Source organism: Phascolarctos cinereus, unplaced genomic scaffold (genome assembly GCF_003287225.1).
Source record: "Phascolarctos cinereus isolate Bilbo 61053 unplaced genomic scaffold, phaCin_HiC Scaffold_4;HRSCAF=312, whole genome shotgun sequence".
Taxonomy (NCBI): Eukaryota; Metazoa; Chordata; class Mammalia; order Diprotodontia; family Phascolarctidae; genus Phascolarctos; species Phascolarctos cinereus.
Window position 1 is genome coordinate 338,728,518 of NW_027555847.1, and position 17,511 is coordinate 338,746,028.

A 17,511-nucleotide genomic window follows, 5' to 3' on the forward strand; every position below is an offset into this window, starting at 1 on the left:
CCTTTGTGTCTACCCCAGGGAAGGAAGCAGGAGACTGGCTCCCTAGCTACAAGGAGGACCTGGTTTAGCAATGTTCAGGCTAGACCTTTCTCCCAATCACAAAAGCTACAGCTGAGGCTTTGGTAACAGGAGGTACCCACAATATCCTTGTTTCTACAAGGTAAACCTTCCACAATGCCATGCAGGGGTACTAGCATGCTGGGAGATCAGTACCAAGGGAAAAGATTAAGAAAAAGAAATGTTAAGGCACATAAAGGCATAAAAAACCCTGGAACCTTTGACTGACAGGCTGGGTTTCAGGACCCTTGCACCTACTTTGCTTGTCAAGATTCAACTCAGCAGTGCAGAAAGAGATGAGATAGGGAAAGACCATTTGGCCAAAGGAGCCATTCTTGGAGTAAGCACATAAAATTAAATGCTTGTACAATACAACAATACTGTACATTGATTTTAATGAAGCCCTGTACAAATAGCTTTCCAGTGAAATACCTTAAAATAGTGTATTTCTAAACTCTAACTTATGCCCTGCTGATTTCAAGCATTGTAACATTACCTTAAAAATCCCTGGATAATAAGATAGTTTGGAAATCACTTGGGGTGGTGAGAGGCAGGGAGAGTTTGCTACAGAATTTGACTTGTAGCTTTACTCTGAGCTAATTTTCAGTTTGTTCCCTTTTAAAGCAGCATAGCATGAAAATCAGGAAACCAAGACTGTGGGAAATTTAAGTGGATCAGTTTTGCATTAAGGACGAGAAATAAATGAAATAGGTCAACAAAAAAGGTCAGGTTATTATGGAGCTTAATGACTCAACTCTGCTAGATAAAGATTGAGAACTTTAGTGTATCAGTCATTAAAGCTTTTATTAAGTGCCTGCTGTGAGCTACGCACTAGAGATACAAATACAAAAGTGAGATAATCCATACCCTCAAAGAACTTATATTCTTTTGACAAAGTATAGTGTATTCACAGATATAAACACAGGCTATGTGCAGAATTTGTACATGGTGTTTGGGGAGGGCAGAATTGTAACAACTGAGAGAATTAGGAAAGGTTTTTGAGAGGTAGCAGTCGACCTGAGCCTTGAAGGAAGGAGAATTAGGGGTTCTAGTAGGTGGAGATGGGAAGAGAGCACATATTAGACATAGGGGACAGCCTGTGCATTTGTACAGAGGCAGAAGTCAGACTATCACTTACAAGGATTAGCAAGTAGGATGATTTGGCTGGTACATAGAGTGTGCAAGGGATAGTGTTGTGTAATCAGCCTAGAAAGAGAGGTCACAGCCAAATTGCAAAAGGCTCTGAATGCTAACCAGAAGAGTTTGTATTTTATCCTAAAGCAGTAGGACACCAATGACACTTCTTAAATAAGGGGAATGACATTGTCAGACCTGTAGCTTAATAATTTATAGTTTGGCAGGTGTGTGAAAAAATGGATTGTGAGATTGGAGACAAGGGAATCAATTAGGAAGCTCTTGGAGCAGTTAAGGTGAGAGGCAGTGAGGGCCTCAACCAAGGTGGTGACTGGATATGTGCAGAGAAGGGGGACAGAGGCAAGAAACAGAATCAATAAGTGTTGGCAACTGATTAGAAGAGTTGAAGTTGATTTGTAGGTTGCTAACCTCGGTGGCTGGAAGAATAGCAGTACCTTAAATAGAAGTAAGGACCTGAAAAGGAGGAGTGAATTTAGGGGGAGAGATAACAAGTTCTGCTTTGGGCATAGTGAGTTTGAGATGGTTATGAGACACAAAGATGGAAGTGTCTAGCAGTTAATTAGAGATAAGAGAATGGAGCACAACAGAGAAATGAGAGATAGTTATGTAGATCTGAGAGTTATCTGCGTAGATCATAGCCTTAGAGCTAGATGGAACCTCAAAAGCCTTCTAGTCTAATTCACTAATTTTACAGATGAGGAAACTGAGGTCCAGAGAAGCTAAGTCACTGCCCCAAAGTCACACAAGTAGTAAATGTCAGAAGTGGGATTTGAATCCAAACTTTCAGACTTGGGTATCACATTGCAGATAAGTACATTCATGTGAGCCAATGAAATTACCATGAGAGAAGGCCCGAGATGGAGTCCTCAGCCACAGCCACATGTAGGGGGTAGGAAATGGATGGTAGTCCTGCACAAGAGACAAAGAGATTGAACCACAACAGAACAATGACAAAAACCCAGGAAGGAGAGGCTGGCTAGAAAGAATGGGTGTTTCATGGGGTCTAAAAAAGGTCTAGAAAGATAGGGACTGAGAACAATCTGTTGAATTGTGTAATAAAGTCATAATTAGTGATATTAGAGTGGTTTTGGTCAAGTGGTAGGAGTGGAAACCACATTACAGGGGACTGAGATGTAAGAGAGAGGTGAGAAAGTGTACAGGTGAACACTTGTGGGCAGTGACATGCTAGGGATGTGACCGTCACTATATGGGGCTGAAGTGGAATGAAAGTGCAGATCACACGTATTGAACTGGGAGACATACCGAGAGATCAGGGTTTTTGAGGACCCATAAACATATAAGCTGAAATCCCACAGTGTAAGAACAGGTTTGGAATAGACATGAAGACTGGGCCCAGTGCTGTGACTGGCAGAATGGGAAGCCATATTTTACAGGAGAGTGTGGGAGAGAACCGAGTACAGACACTTGTTCAAGAAGTGAGGCAGAGATAAGAGAGAGATGAAATAGTCACTGCATAGAGTAGAAGGGTCAAGATGGAAAGCTGTTTTACTATTAGTGTGACCTGGGAACTTTCTAAGTAAATAGGAAGGAGCCAGCGGAGAGGGAGTGAGATTGAAGGATGTGTGTGAGAAGAATGATTAATTTCTGAAGCATGATCATGAAAGGTGGAAAGAGTCAAGGGCAGGGAGGAGAATTGGATATAACAAGAAGTAAGTATATCTTTTCCTCTGAAACAGTCAAAAAAGAGGAAAGAGTAAATGATAATGTTGAGAAATTTTGAGAAGTGGAGAAAGGAAGTTGAGAGAACTGACAAGTGGCCTAAATCATCTGTGAGACTGGACTGGATCTTGGCATCCTACTAATGGCAATTCATAAAGTAATATAATATTTTTCATCTGGGGATTACATAATATTTCATGAACATTTATCTTAAGCAAGGTCGCTGACAGGCAAATTATGAAATCACAGAATAATTTAACTGCCTCATTCAGCTTCCTCTTTGGGGGGAAATAAATGTATTTGTTTTAGTCCAGAACACTACAATTCCTTCAGAGACCTAAAAATGTCAAATACCTCAGTCTTGTAGTTGAGTTAAAATCTGAATTGTAACGTTTCCACTCTGGACTCGTGTTAATTTGCATGGATGTATCATTTTACTAACCTTTTTGTGCTTTCAGGGTAGTAGGTGACACACGTTTATCAGATATCTATGACAAAAAGAAGCCAAGGCCCCAACAGACAAGAATTTAGGATCCCAAGGCTAGTACACTAGCCATTATTGCCTAGCAGTGGTTTCAGTGATGGTTTCAGCATCTGGATCACATAAATTATTTTTATTTTCATATTTCAGATTTTGTTCATCATATTAACATCACAGATGACATCCTTAGTACTAACGGTACCAACCCAGGTAAGTTGTTCTATAGCAGTTTTTTAAGTAGTGTGTAAGAATTACAGACCCAAAGCCTGTGACTTTCGGTTTAATAGTTGGAGGAATTCTTTGAGCTTAAAATAAATATTCCACTGTTTAATCTAGGAATCATTGTGCTTTATTGTTCTCCTTACTTCGAAATTCATAGGATACAGAAATGTTATTCAGCAAATCAAGAAGAATTTCCTGATGGTAAATAGAGATCAATAAGCATTACAAAAAAAGATTACAGTATTGAGAAAAATCTTGGCTCCTCTTAGAAAAGCTTCATTTGACCATCATAATAAAAGATCTTGGCTTTGAGGGCAGCAAATATGAGAAGATAAAACTTAGTAAAATTCAGAGTAAGTAAATGAGTGTCTTAAGTATTAAAACTTCCTTTTATATGACAACATGTGGTTAGAGGGCTGGTATCCTTGTAATAGCTCATTTGTGTAGCATTTTAACATTTTCAAAGCTTTTCCCTAAGAAGGGCTCTGTAAAAGTAGCAGTTCCTCACAGCAGAGTGATTAGGTCAAGGTCACACAGCTACCAACAGTTAGAGCCTGAACTTGAACTCAAGTTTTTGGACTAAGTTCAGGACTATTTTCTGAATATCACAACAGTAATGACAGAACTTAAACTCTAAACAAGTTAAGATTCAGAGGGCTTAAATAACTTCTGAGAGCTTATGGAGATACCTGTTATTCAAGAAGACAAGAGTTCGCAATAATTGTACTTATGTTTTGCCTATTAAGTATACTTAATTAGCCTATATGCTAAAAAGGAAATGAAAGAAAACTTGTAGACTCCCAGAACTAGCTCTGAAAACAGCAACCTGAAAAAAACCTGAAGCTTGGGATAGTACCTCCCCACTCCAGGTGAACAGAACCCAACATGAACATAAAGTTCAAAGTCAAGAATTAGGCTGTGTATCAGATTGCTTACCATCTTGGGGAGAAGGGATGGGAGAGAAGGAGGGAGAAAAAATTTGGAACTCAAAATCTTATAAAAACTGAATGTTGAAAACTGTCTTTACATGTAATTGGAAAAAGTAAAATACTGTTTACCCCCAAAAAAAAATTCGACTGGAAAAATGAACAAAAAAATAGCTTGACCATAAAAAGTAGGGAATAAGATACAAACTCAGTAGAAGACAACAGTATGAAAACAGCTACAAGGAAATTCTCAAAGAAAAATTCTAATTGGACACAAGCCCAACAAGAATTTCTGGAAGAGCTCAAGAAAGAGATAAGAGTGGTAGAAGAAAAATTGGGAAAAGAAAAGGGAGTGATACAAGAAAATTATGAAAAGAGAATTAACAGCTTACTAAAAGAGGCACAAAACAAATACTGACGAAAATAACACTTTAAACAACAGAATTGGCCTTAAGGTAAAAAGAAGTATAAAAATCCACTGAAGAAAAGAACTCCTTAAAAAGCAGAATAGGCTAGATAGAAAAAGAGTTACAAATGCTCACTGAAAAAAATAATTCCTTAAAAATTAGAATTGGGCAAGTGGAAGTTAATGACTCCATGAGACATAAGAAACAAAATCTAAAAAAATTTTAAATGTTAAAAATTAGTAAGTTGTTGGTTTTTTTTTTTTTCAAAGAAAGAAAAAGGTATATTGGAGCCAGGTTATGAAGGGCCCTATACACTATCCAGAGGAGTCTGTATTTTATCTTAGCAGCAATATGGAGCCACTAAGGGCTTTTGAGCTGAGAAGCTTACGTGATTGGACATGTAAAACTCTGAAAAATAGAAGATGAGGGGAGTGAGTGGTGGGAATTTACCAGTCATAGGATGAGGGGAGGACAGATTGATTTAGGAACTTACTTTGAGGGTTCCTATGATGACCAAGTGCTGAGTCCCCCAAGGGGTGATTGTCAGTTTGTATTGCATGCTATTGCAAAGACTTATAAAGCTAGGGAAATTGGAAACAGGTAGAGGTGGCAAGGATTTTTAGCTAGTGTGTGGGTTGGCACACTGATTGGGTCCCTCAGAAATGGACTGAACTCACACTTGGCTCTGGCTCTATAAATTCATTCCAAGATAATGGGTGGGGAATGAGGCACACCTGGAAGAGTGTCACATGGAGCAAGTTGTTGGTTTCAGATTTCTGAGTCGCTGGCTTTCCTGACATTTGGAGTTTCTGGTAAGAAACCTACAGTCTGGTGCTTTGACAGGGATGCTGTGTGAATGAGTGTGGCAACTGGCCCCCAGGATATCATATTCAGAGATGCCTCTTAAATACTACTAGCTCCCAGTTAGCTACTGCTTATAGATACACTTAAGTAGTAAGGAGAACTCAGAAAGACCTAAATTTTGATGCTGGTCCTTATTGCTTGCCAGCCGTGTGATCTTGTCTTTTCACCTTTCCATATTTTTCTCAAGTGAAAAGGGAGCAATAAGAAGAAAATGCTTGCTTATCTACCAAGCTAAATAGCACAGAGATTAGTGTTTCAACCTAGGAAGAATAGCAAGAGATACCCAGTATTTCCCAGGAGGCAAACTCTTAAGATAGGAGCTAGAAACATAAACTGTTCCTCAGATACCTGTACATGAAGTGTTTTAAATAAACAGTGTGGACTAGAGACCCTGATACAAGGAGGCAAATTCAGCCTTGCAGGCAGGACCCAAGACTAGACTGTGGCTTTAAATATATACCTTGTTCAAAAATAACATAACAGATAATTGTGTTTGGGGAAGGAGGATTGTATATTAGGAAGCTATTTAATGAATGTATTCACCAAGGAAATCTAGGAACCAGAGCAACAATAGAGCAATGGACAGAAAAACAGCAAAAAACATATCCTGTGACAATTTCATAGAGTATGGTATAGACCAGCTAGACAAGAGGAGGAGATAGAAGAGGAATTTTTTTTAACATATAACAAGCATGTCACAGAAGCATAGTTTAGTAATAATGGAGGATTTTAGTGCTCCAGGAATCTGCGAGAATTCTCTCTTAGCCAAAAAATGTCAGTTAATCAATTCCTGCCTTGCTTTAATGATATGCCATTCTTTTAAAGGCAAAGAAAATAACTTTTATACTGGATGTGATTCTGACCAACTGTAACTGCTCTCTCCAGAGTTACCATTGATCTCTTGCCAAACTTAATGACTTTGTTCAATTCTCATCCTTCTCCACTTCTCCATAGAATATAAACGTTGGTCAGTTTCTCTTCCTGAACACTGTCCTCCCAGGGTTTTCATGACCTGGTTTCACTTGATTCTCCTCCTAGCCCCCTTTGCTGGATCCTCATCAGTGTCCTGCCCCCGAACTGAAGATGCACCCCAAGGCTCTGCACTTGGCTGTCTTGTTATCTTTCTCTGCCGTCTGGGTGATCTCATTAGCTCCCATGGAATCAAGTATAATTTCTAAACCGATGATTCTCAGCTCTGTAGATCTAACCCTAGTGTCTCTCCTGAGTTCCTTTCCCACATCTCCCATTGTCTGTTAGACGTTTCTAATTGAGTGTCTTCTAGGCATCTCAAATTCAAAATGTCTCAAACAGAATTCATTGTTTCCCCTTAAGCTTTAGCCCTCTTCCAAACTTGCCTGTTTGTCAGGGGCACTGCCATCCTTCTAGTCATCCAGACTTTTAACCTCGATGTCCTCAACTCCTCCCAGGACATATAAACAAAAGTTTCCAAATCTTTCTCTCCATAGCATCTCTTCTACACTTCTCTATTTTCTTCTCCCTTTTCCAGGTCAGGTCTTCTTCATTTCTTGCTTGGAATATTTCAGTAATTGGGCCCAAGTTGGGCTCTCTGTATCATGTCTCCCCACTCCACTTTATTGATTTTCCTAAATTACAGTTCTGACCTGTCGTTCTCCTACTCATTAGACTCCCTGTCACTTCTAGGATCAAACATTCACTTCTTTGTGAGGCATTTAAAGCTCTTCATAGTTTGGCTCTATCCTTCCTTTCCAGCCTTATTGCACATTGTGATCTAGCCACAATGACTTTCCTGCTGTTCCTCATGTCCTTGTCTTTATGCCAAACTGTCCCACATATCTGGAATGTTCTGCCTCACCTCCCCCTACTGCTCATGCCTTTACCTCCAAGGTTACCTTATATCTACCTTGCATATGGGTGTGTGTGTGTGTGTACGTGTACACATGTTGTCTGCCCCATTAAAATGTAAATTCCTCGAGGGTGGAGCCTATTTTATTTTTGTCTTTGTATTCTCATCATCTACCACTGTAATCAGCACATACTAAGTACTTAATAAATGTTTGTTGATTGATTGATTCATTCATTCATTAGTAGTAATAGGAAATTGTGAGGGGGTGTGTGTGTGTGTGTGTGTGTGGCATGGAGTGACCACTCCATAGATTTTTAACATAAGGAAAGGAAAGCAAGGCCTCGTCTGATATAATGCCTTATAGAAGATTATAGCAGATCTCAAAAGGTTCAGAGAATGGATAGCATCCCATAGATTTAAATTTCTGTAAGCAAAGTTAGTGCAAGAGAGATAGGAGGCTTTCATTAATAACCAAACAAATCTAAAACAACAAAAAATTATGAAGAAGGAAAGGATTGCTGTCTAAAGACCAATATGTGTGCATTGAGAACTAATCAACCAAGTTAGAGTGTTAAGAGACACAAACAGATGATTAAAGTAAGGGTAGGTTAACAGGGTGGATGCCAAAGAGTGACATGGACCCATAAGAATAGTATCAGAAGTGTTAGAACTCAGAGTGAATCAAAGCTGGTAGTTCTGTTTGCTTCATTCTGTATCAGTTCGTACACATCTTACCAAGTATCTCTGAATTCTTCATTTTCTTCATTTCTTATGGTATAGTTGTATTCCATAACATTCACGTAACTCATTTTGTTTACTTTTCTGCAGTCAATTCGTTCTCACTATTTTCAGTTCTTTGCTCGAAAAAAAAAAAAGAGACATCACTATTATATTTTTGTATATGTTAGCCCATTTTCTTTGTCTTTGACCTGTTGGGGTATGTGCCTAGTAGTGGAATCACTGGGTTGAAATATATATGTATATATATATATATATGTGTATATACATATATATTATTGTCTTTTATAGTATAATTCCAAATTGTTTCCCAATATGGTTAAATTAATTCAGAGCACCAGCTACATTAATTCATTAGTGTCCCAGAATTTCTACATGCCTAACAATATTCACCATTTTGTTACCTTTGTCAACCTGATGTGTGTGAAATGTGTATGTTTTAATTTACATTTCTCTTAATTGTGATGAGGAACATTTCGTATGAGTGTTGATAGTTGGCATTTCTTTTTTTTTTAATTACCTTTTGTATCTTTTGGACCAGTTGGATATTAAAGAATGGCTTTTTTTTTAATATTTATTTCAGTTTCATATACATCTTAGGTCTCAGACCTTTCTCAGATAGATTTACTACAAAGATTTGTTTCCAGTTCTATGATAGCAACATTGATTTTGTGTAAATGCTTTTTAATCTCATGTAATTGAATGTGTCTTAATCAATTATGAACACCCGGGGCAGCTAGGTGGCGCAGAGCATAGAGCTCTGGCCTTGGAGTCAGGAGGACCTGAGTTCAAATGTGGCCTCAGATATTTAACACTTACTAGCTGTGTATGACCCCAAGCAAGTCACTTAACCCCATTGCCTCGTCAAAAAAGCGAAGAAAAAAAAAGATGCAGTCCAATTATGAACACCCTTGTCGCTTGTTTAAGAATTCTTTCTAAAACCCTTGTTGTACAAGGTACTGCCTTAAATTCTCCTCTAGTTTTAAAAATAACATTACCTATCATATTTAGTTTATATATACATTTGGACCTTACTGTGGTTTATGGTATAATATGTTTGTTATAAACCTTATTTCTTCTGATTCTTCTTTTACAACATGACTCATGTGGAAATATATTTAATGTGATCATACACATATAGCCTAAATCAAATTGCATGCTTTCTTGGGGAGGATGGAAGCGGGGAGAGATTTAGAATTCAAAATCTTGTAAAAGTGAATGTTGAAAACTAAAAGTTAATTAATTAATTAATTTTTAAAAAAAGAAGAAGAGAAAGAGAGTACCTGGACTCTAGAGAGCTCTCATAGGAGATCGTTTGGGGTTAAAGAGAGGGATGTCATCTATTTTATGGGGCCTGTAGTAAAGAAACTACAATTTCTCTTGGCAGGGTCAATATTTTTCATAGCCTCTCTTAACCTGATGATTTTCCTATTGCAGTGATTTGCCCACAGGCTGGAGATGGTAGCCAACTGGACAACCACACCATCGAAGTTTTCTCTGCCAACAGCACTGACTTCCAGCAGTTTGAAAAGTGGTGGAATAAATCCAGGACGGTGCCTTTCTACCTTGTAGGATTACTCCTACCACTGCTCAACTTCAAGTCTCCATCTTTTTTTGCAAAATTCAACATACTTGGTAAGCCCAAGTACCTCCTTGCCATAGAGTCCAGTCTCACATTCTTAGATGCTAATATGACCTCCTTCTAAATTCCTACTCTAACAGCTCCTTTTCTTTTCCCAATCAATTCCTGTCACAGTCCATTCATTTATCTATTCTATTTCATTTTGCTGTTTGGAACTTCTACTCCTTTCTCCATCAACTCCCCTGTATTTTTTTAACTTTTTAGTCAACATTCCTTTCCTCTCTTCACTTTAATTAAAACCTGTCTTTTCCTTTGAGGACACCACATCTCTTGCAGTCATCTTTATCTATCTCAATTTTCCCCAACTCCTCATGTCAAGAGGAGGGATTGCCTCCAGTACTACTGGAAGTCCATTATTCTATCTCTCCTCCAGAGACCTTTCCCTTTTCAAGGATTATGTAATCCACTTGTACCACTCTCTTCCCCTTTGTGTTGCTGCCTTCTACTAATATTTAGGTCTTAGATTTTTCCAGTGAATTTAGTAACCAGTTTCTGGTCTTTCTCTGCACCCCATCCCTCATTGTCATTTTTAGGGTGTTCAATACTCATTCTGATAAGCTCTTTTACAACCTGACCACATAGTTCTTTCCCTATTCAAATTCACTGCATTTCTGCACACCACTTCAGCCACATACTATCATGTTCATATTTCATCTTCTTGTTTGGACCCCAACTCTTGAATTTGATTAGTTATTGGGCCCCTACATAATCCTTCAGTTAGGTTCCTTTATCCATCTTTTTCCTCCTAGATTATGTTTCCTGTTTTGGTTTCAGTTCTCTCCATACCGAAGGTTGACCAAAGGCTGATACCTTAATGTTTCTTTAAGCTGCTATCCCAGAGTGCTTTGTCCTCCCATTCTGCTCGTTTTCATCTATGTCTTTACCAACTTTACCAGTTGATTTCTCCATTCTTGCTCAAGGGCTACTGAGTCTTCCTAGAAAGTCTCAAAATTGAGCTGATTTCACCTGTAACAAAATCATGCTGCAGAATCTCTTGTGCCTTTGTTGACGGTCTTTCTACTCTACTCTTATCAACTCCTTGTCTCCTTCCTCATGGCAACTTTTCCAGTCTTTTCAAATTCTTTTCTCACCTCCAGCTGTATTCATTCTCACTCCACCCCTCCAAACTTAGCAGATGACTGACCTACCTGTTTCACTTAGAATGTTGAAATCCTATGGTATGACCTCATTCCAGTCCTCCATTCCTGCTATCTATCTTCTCTCTCCTTTCATCACAAAAGACCACTCACTAAGTCTTGTTCCTCTGCATGGATCATTGAACTGTTCTTTCCCCAGAGAATCTCACTCTGTCACATCCTCATTTCTCTCTCATACAGCTTCAGTCTTTCACCAGCAGCTTTTTTTCATCTGTCCACAAACATAGTCAGGTCTTTCCAATCTGAAGAAAAATACTTTGCTTTGACTCTTTCTAGTTCTTCCAGCTGTGATCCATCTCTTTCCTCCCCTCCCCTTCTCTTCTCAACTTTTCTAAAAGTGTAGAAATGCAATGCTTCCACTCCTCAGTAGCCACTCTCGTCAAACTCTTGCAAGCAAACTTCTGCCCACAATACTTTACTGAAACTACTTCATTAGAAACTGCTTTCGCCAGTGATCTTGTAATTATTCAGTCTGATGTCCTTTTCTCGGTCTTCCTCCTTTGACCTCTCTTGAGCTTTTCATACTGTTGTCAACTCCAGTTTCTAACTAGTTTCTCTTCCCTTGGCTTCAGGAACCTCACACTCTTGGTCCTCTTACTTCTTTCGTTACTGCCCTTCTGTCCCACTTCCTAGTCGTCTTCCTTACCCCTTAATTTAGTTATTCCTTAAGGGTATGTCCTTGGCTTTCTTCTGTTCCCAGTCTGTACTTGTAGTTTCATCCAGTACCATAACATCAATTACCTTGGGATAATAGTTAATTCCTAAATATATATGTCTAGACCTGACCTCTGTTATGAGCTCCAGAACCACGTCTCTTACTGTCTACACAACATCTGCCAGGATCTCCCACTGACATTATAAACTTAATATGTTTGAAACTGAGCCCATTATCTTTTACCCCTCTCTAGATATGATTGTCTCTGGCATGACCTGTCATACCGTCTCTGTGACTGTAGCCTGGCGATGATGAGGTTGACTCTTCCCTCTCTATTACTTCTCATAGCCAATCAGTGGTCATGTATTATTGGTTCAACTACCATCACATCTCTTGCGTCTGACCCTTTACTTTTATTTCTGCCAATGCCATTTTGGTACAGGCCCTTATTACAACCTGCCTGTACAATTGCAATAGCCTCTTCCTTTATTCTGTACCTCTTTTAGTCCTTCTTATATCATGCATGTGGTCTGTACTCCAGTGAAAATGGATTATGACTCTGCCTCTCACACATATACTATGCTCTTATGTGTTTGTTTACATTTTCCTATATGCCTTCCCTCTCTTCTTCTCCAAAGTTCCGACTCAGACTTTCAACCCTAACTAATACTACTTCCTCCAGGAAGCCTTTTTGAACTTTGTCTGCTCTGTTAACTTGCCTCCTCAAAACTTACATAGCACCTCATTTTCTAAGTCTCTAATATAACTGCCAAATAATGTTATATATTATTGGTACTTCTTTTCTCCCTAATAGTCTGCAAGCTCCTTGGGGACAAGTACTATGTTTTCTCTGAAATTTTTTAGGTTTCCTAGTGCCAAGCACAGTACCCTTATTAAATGCTTGTTAAATGTTTGCTGTTGGGTATTGAAGAAATGGAACCCAACATAGAGGTCATCTGTCATCTGTGAAAGAATTGTTCTCACATATGCTATCCTGTCCTTCTAGTTTCTTTTTCTCTTCCCAGCTGTATGTAAATGGGTATAGGGAAAAATGGAAAGATTATTCTAGCCCTTCACTATTCCTGGATTTAAGTGGGGCTTTGGGGGCGTAAGCATAAGGTTTTCTGTTTTCTTCCTCTTTAATGGCTTTTCTTCATATTCTTCAAGGGCCAGACAAGAGGGAATGAGCCTAAGCAGACGGGATGCTATATTAAATATTAGGACAGTCTTCCTAACTATGTAAGAGCTTAAGACATTAAATATATTACCAGCGGAGTTTATACAATTGTCTTTTCTGAAATTTTTTAAGAGTAGAATGAAGACTGATGTAAAAACAAAGACCATTAAAAAACTTTTTTTAAAAAAGATACAAAGGTGTCTTTTACCAAGCCCTGAAAGGGCATTGGCTAAACCCCAAGCCTGTCCATAAAACGACAGCTGTTACTTCTAGCTGTCAGGTTCCAGTGATTCCTCTGTTCCTTTTGAACTAGCTATACAGTCCCTTAGGGTTCTTTTCCCTTCCTCCTATCTAGACTGCCCTAGAGCCCTGCATGCTTCACGTTTTCCTGTGTGTGAGACACCCTAGGCGGGAGAATCCTAGGACCTATGGTCTCTACTCCTAACATGTAATAACACCCAACCAGGACTTCATTTAGGGAGAGACTTGACATGGATAGTTTCTAACTTTCTAGCTCAGTTTTTGTCCTAACATTTTCCTTCCTTAATTTCTTGCCATCTTGAAAGTCCATATTGAAATAAGTCTAGATTTTTTTTTTTTTAGCTCACTGGGTTTCAGCTTATGTGAATGTAATAGAACCAAATTTGATCATGAGTCTAGGGGAGAGTCTAATTGAAAATATAAACCAGAGTCCTGGAATAACTTGAAATGTAAACATGTCAAAAAGAATTACTTTTCATTATTGGCATTCTCCTCCGTGACTTTTTTCCTGGATGTTCCTGCTGCTATTCACATACACTGAGCCATCTTTGCATGCTTTACCTCTGAATTGGGTCTATGTGGGAATTGCTCTTGGGTTCAGAAAGTAATAATGTTTTGTATATTCTGTTTAAAGTGCTTCTTAAATTCTTTTGTAAGGTACACTCAAAGATAAACGTTTTCTGATTGTTTCTTTCTCATAGGCACTGTATCAGTTCTCTATTTGGTTTTCTTTGTCACCTTGAAGACTATTCAGTTGGGTTTCCATTTGGAATTTCATTGGTTTACATCAACAGAGTTTTTTGTCCCAGGTAAGCTGTTAGAGCCAAATTAAGAATAATAAAATCAATATTATCTCTAAATTTACAACCTTGCTCTATGGTTATTATAGAAATATCTTACTCTTTCTTAAACTCTAGGCAGGTTTTTTTTTTATGAATGATAATATGATAAAATCAGGGCTAAAGTTGAGGTCTTTTTTTCCCCTTGATCAATTCAGAAGGAGGCAGGTTAATTTATCCTTTGGTACCTTTTCTGCTTTGAAGTAATATATGTTGGAATAAAAAAGAAAACAATTCTTTAACCTTGGGACATTTCCTGGAGATGTTATCCCAGGATTTTAGAGGTTGAAAACTTGTTTCATGATTGGCATATGTAGGTAATATCTACTTTGAACCTAATCTTCAAGATTTCTGCCCGTTATCAACAATGTTTCTGTTATAGTAAGGTCTAGATGCCTTGCTGTATTCAGGATAGTGAAGATTATGATTGTTAAGTATTTCTCCTTTTAATCTTTTCATTATTGCAGTTTTGATATTTCTTCAGTGTAATGTTTGGGGTATGATCTATGTCCTGAAAAACAGTACATCTCAGTATTTCTATGCGAGTCAGGTAGTATTAGGAGCTTAATTAGAAATAAAAAATATGGTTGTTTTCTTTACCAGTAAAAATACAAAGGGATGTACAAAAATCCCTAATGGAATGGGAAGAATTATTCTTACAGTTTTTATACTACTGTTGGATATATCTCTGAGGGAGTAAATTGTTTCTTAAGTATGGTTTTGAAATTTATTTTTTTCTTTCTAAAGTTTTATTGATTTGTTTTGTTTTTATATTACAAACATTTAGCAATTACCCCCACCACCACTTGGTAAGAGGTCTCTTGTAATAAAGTAATATAATGAAGCAAAACTAACAGTTTAGTGACCTCATCCCCATGTGTAGAATACTCCCAACCTGTTTGTGATTTTTAAAAAAATTTACAGAAATCTAGTTTCTCTTTTTTCTGCCCCCCACACTATTAAAAAAAAAAAAGAAAGGAAAGGAAAAACCTCCTTTGTAACAAATATGCAGAGTAAAGCAACACAAATTCACTCGTTTGCTATATACAAAAAATATATGTATGATGTTACACATATATATGTCTCATTCTATCCTAAAATATACATATATATTTATATTATATACATAACATGTAAATATAATTATGTATATATTCATACTTACAGATGTATATCTTATTCTCTACCCTAAATCCATCGCCTCTCTGTCAGGAGAGAGAGGTTCTGTTTCATCATCAGTCCTCTGGAATCATGGATGGTCATTGCATTGATCATAGTTCTTATAGCCTTCAAAGTTGTAAAAAGTAGTGTTGTTGTTGTAGAAATTGTTCTCCTGATTCTACTCAACTTCATTCTTCAGTTTATAAAAATTCTTGAAATTGTTCATTTTTATATTAGTGTTAATAGTATAAATTATTCTTCTTCTGCTCGTTTTACTCTATCTCTGTTCATATAAGTCTGTCCATTGTCTCCTTGAAATCCTTTTTCCTCATTTCTTACAGCACATTAGTGTGTATTCCATCATATTCATTTATCACAACTTATTTAGTTATTCCTTGATTTGTGGGCATACTTTTAGTTTAGTTTTTTTTTTTGTGGTATCATGAAAAGAGCAGCTGTTTTTTTTTTTAACATATAGGTCCCTTTCCTATTTATTTGATCTCTTTGGAGTGAAGGCCTGGTGGTAGTGTAGCTGAGTCAAACTGTATACACTGTTAAGTAACTTTTTTGTGTATAATTGCACCAATGGTGCATTAGTGTGCCTGGTTTTCCATACCCCTTCCAACAATCTGATAGGTGTGAGGTGGAATCTCAGAATTGCTTTAGTTTGCATTTTTCTAAATGTTAGTGATTCGGAGCCTTTTCCCATATGGCTACAGATAAACCTGGGTTTTTTACCTTAGGAATTGCCTTTTCATGTCCTTAGACCATTTATCAATTGGAGAATGGTTCTTATTCTGATAAATTTGATAAAATATACTTTGGAATTGAGGTCTTTATCAGAGAAACTTGCTGCAAACATTTTTTCCATTTGTTTCCCCTTTTAATCTTAGCTCTATTGAATTTGTGTGTGAAAAAACTACTTAATTTTGTAATCAAAATTATCCATTTTTTCTTCTGTGATCCTCTTTATCCTTATTTGGTCACGAACTTTTCTCTGTAGATTGATAGATAATTTTTTCCCATGTTTTTCTAATTAGTGATGTGACCTTTTATATTTAGGTGACATATCCACATGGAGACTATAAAGTGTGAGATGTTGGGCCAAATTTAATTTCTTCTATACTGTTGTTCACTTTTCCCAGCAGTTTTTGTTAAATAGTGAATCCTTATCCTAGTAGCTAAAATTTATTTTGATTTTAAAATAAATTATTACTGTAACTAAGACCTATCTCTTATCTAACTTGACAGAAGATAAAGATCCTTCAGCCCTTGTATATTCTTGTATAGCATGTTGGCTTCCCCACCGTTTCCTATTTGAAGTGGTAGTTATTCCTTTTGTACTGTGGCAGCTTCTTTTGATCCCTGGCTAAGATATCATCCAATTCCAGACCACTGTATGTATCACATCTGCTTATATGTGTGTTCATGCATTGTAGCCTAGGAGATCTTACAATGATTCTCATTGAAGGTAATTTAGGATTTTTCTCATGCATATTAACTTGATTAATCTAAAAATTTTAAATCCTGTTCAAAGCCCAGATACTCTTTTCTGAATTCTGAAATGGTGGGGGTTTTTTTCTACTTTTGCTTCTTCCATTACCATATTCGGTATTTTCTATATAGATAGGCTCAGTAATGAGGAGTAGTTTCATAAGCAGCTTTACCATTACCCCTAGAGCCATTGTATGCCCTGCCCTAATTCTCCTACAAGGTAGTAGGCACCCCAACTGAATGTGTCTTTGGGCTGGTATTTTTTAAAAAAGTAGACGAGGTAATGTCTTCTGCTCTGGGTTTTCTTTGCATTGATACAGATGAAAGACTCAAGACACTTTCTCTCCATATGAGGTAGTGTGATATGCTGATGGGAAAAGGTTAGGAAAAAGGCCCAAAGATAAAGGAATTGACAGGAAAGAGTACCAGTGACTTCAGTTAAAGGACAGGAAAGGAAACACTTCAGGATGTGAGTCTCTTCCCAAGTTCTTAGGTTATTGAAGCAGTGGCCAAAAGATTTTTATAGTAGGTTGAATTTGACTCCAATAAAAGAGACATGACTTTCTAAATGGGGAGAGATATGTAATGAGGACTTTCAGTGAAACATTAAGTACTTATTAAACATCTTCTATGTGTCAGAGAATGGTTACAAGCAAAAGAGTGCCAGTCCTCAAGGAGTTTATATGCTAAAGGAGAGATACAGCATGCACATGTAATAGGACTTTACAAAACACAAGGTGTCCTTGAAGGGGAAAATATTTGCAGCTAGG

At 37.5% G+C, this 17,511-nt stretch overlaps 1 protein-coding gene across 1 annotated transcript in view; it reads left to right on the forward strand.

The window, feature by feature from the left end:
* Window positions 1–17,511, forward strand: part of SLC38A9 (solute carrier family 38 member 9) — a 91,809-nt gene that overhangs the window by 32,688 nt on the left and 41,610 nt on the right. The window contains 3 exon segments of the mRNA XM_078153196.1: window positions 3,524–3,583; window positions 9,793–9,990; window positions 13,949–14,056. Of these exon segments, the coding sequence (XP_078009322.1) occupies window positions 3,524–3,583; window positions 9,793–9,990; window positions 13,949–14,056 (366 nt within the window).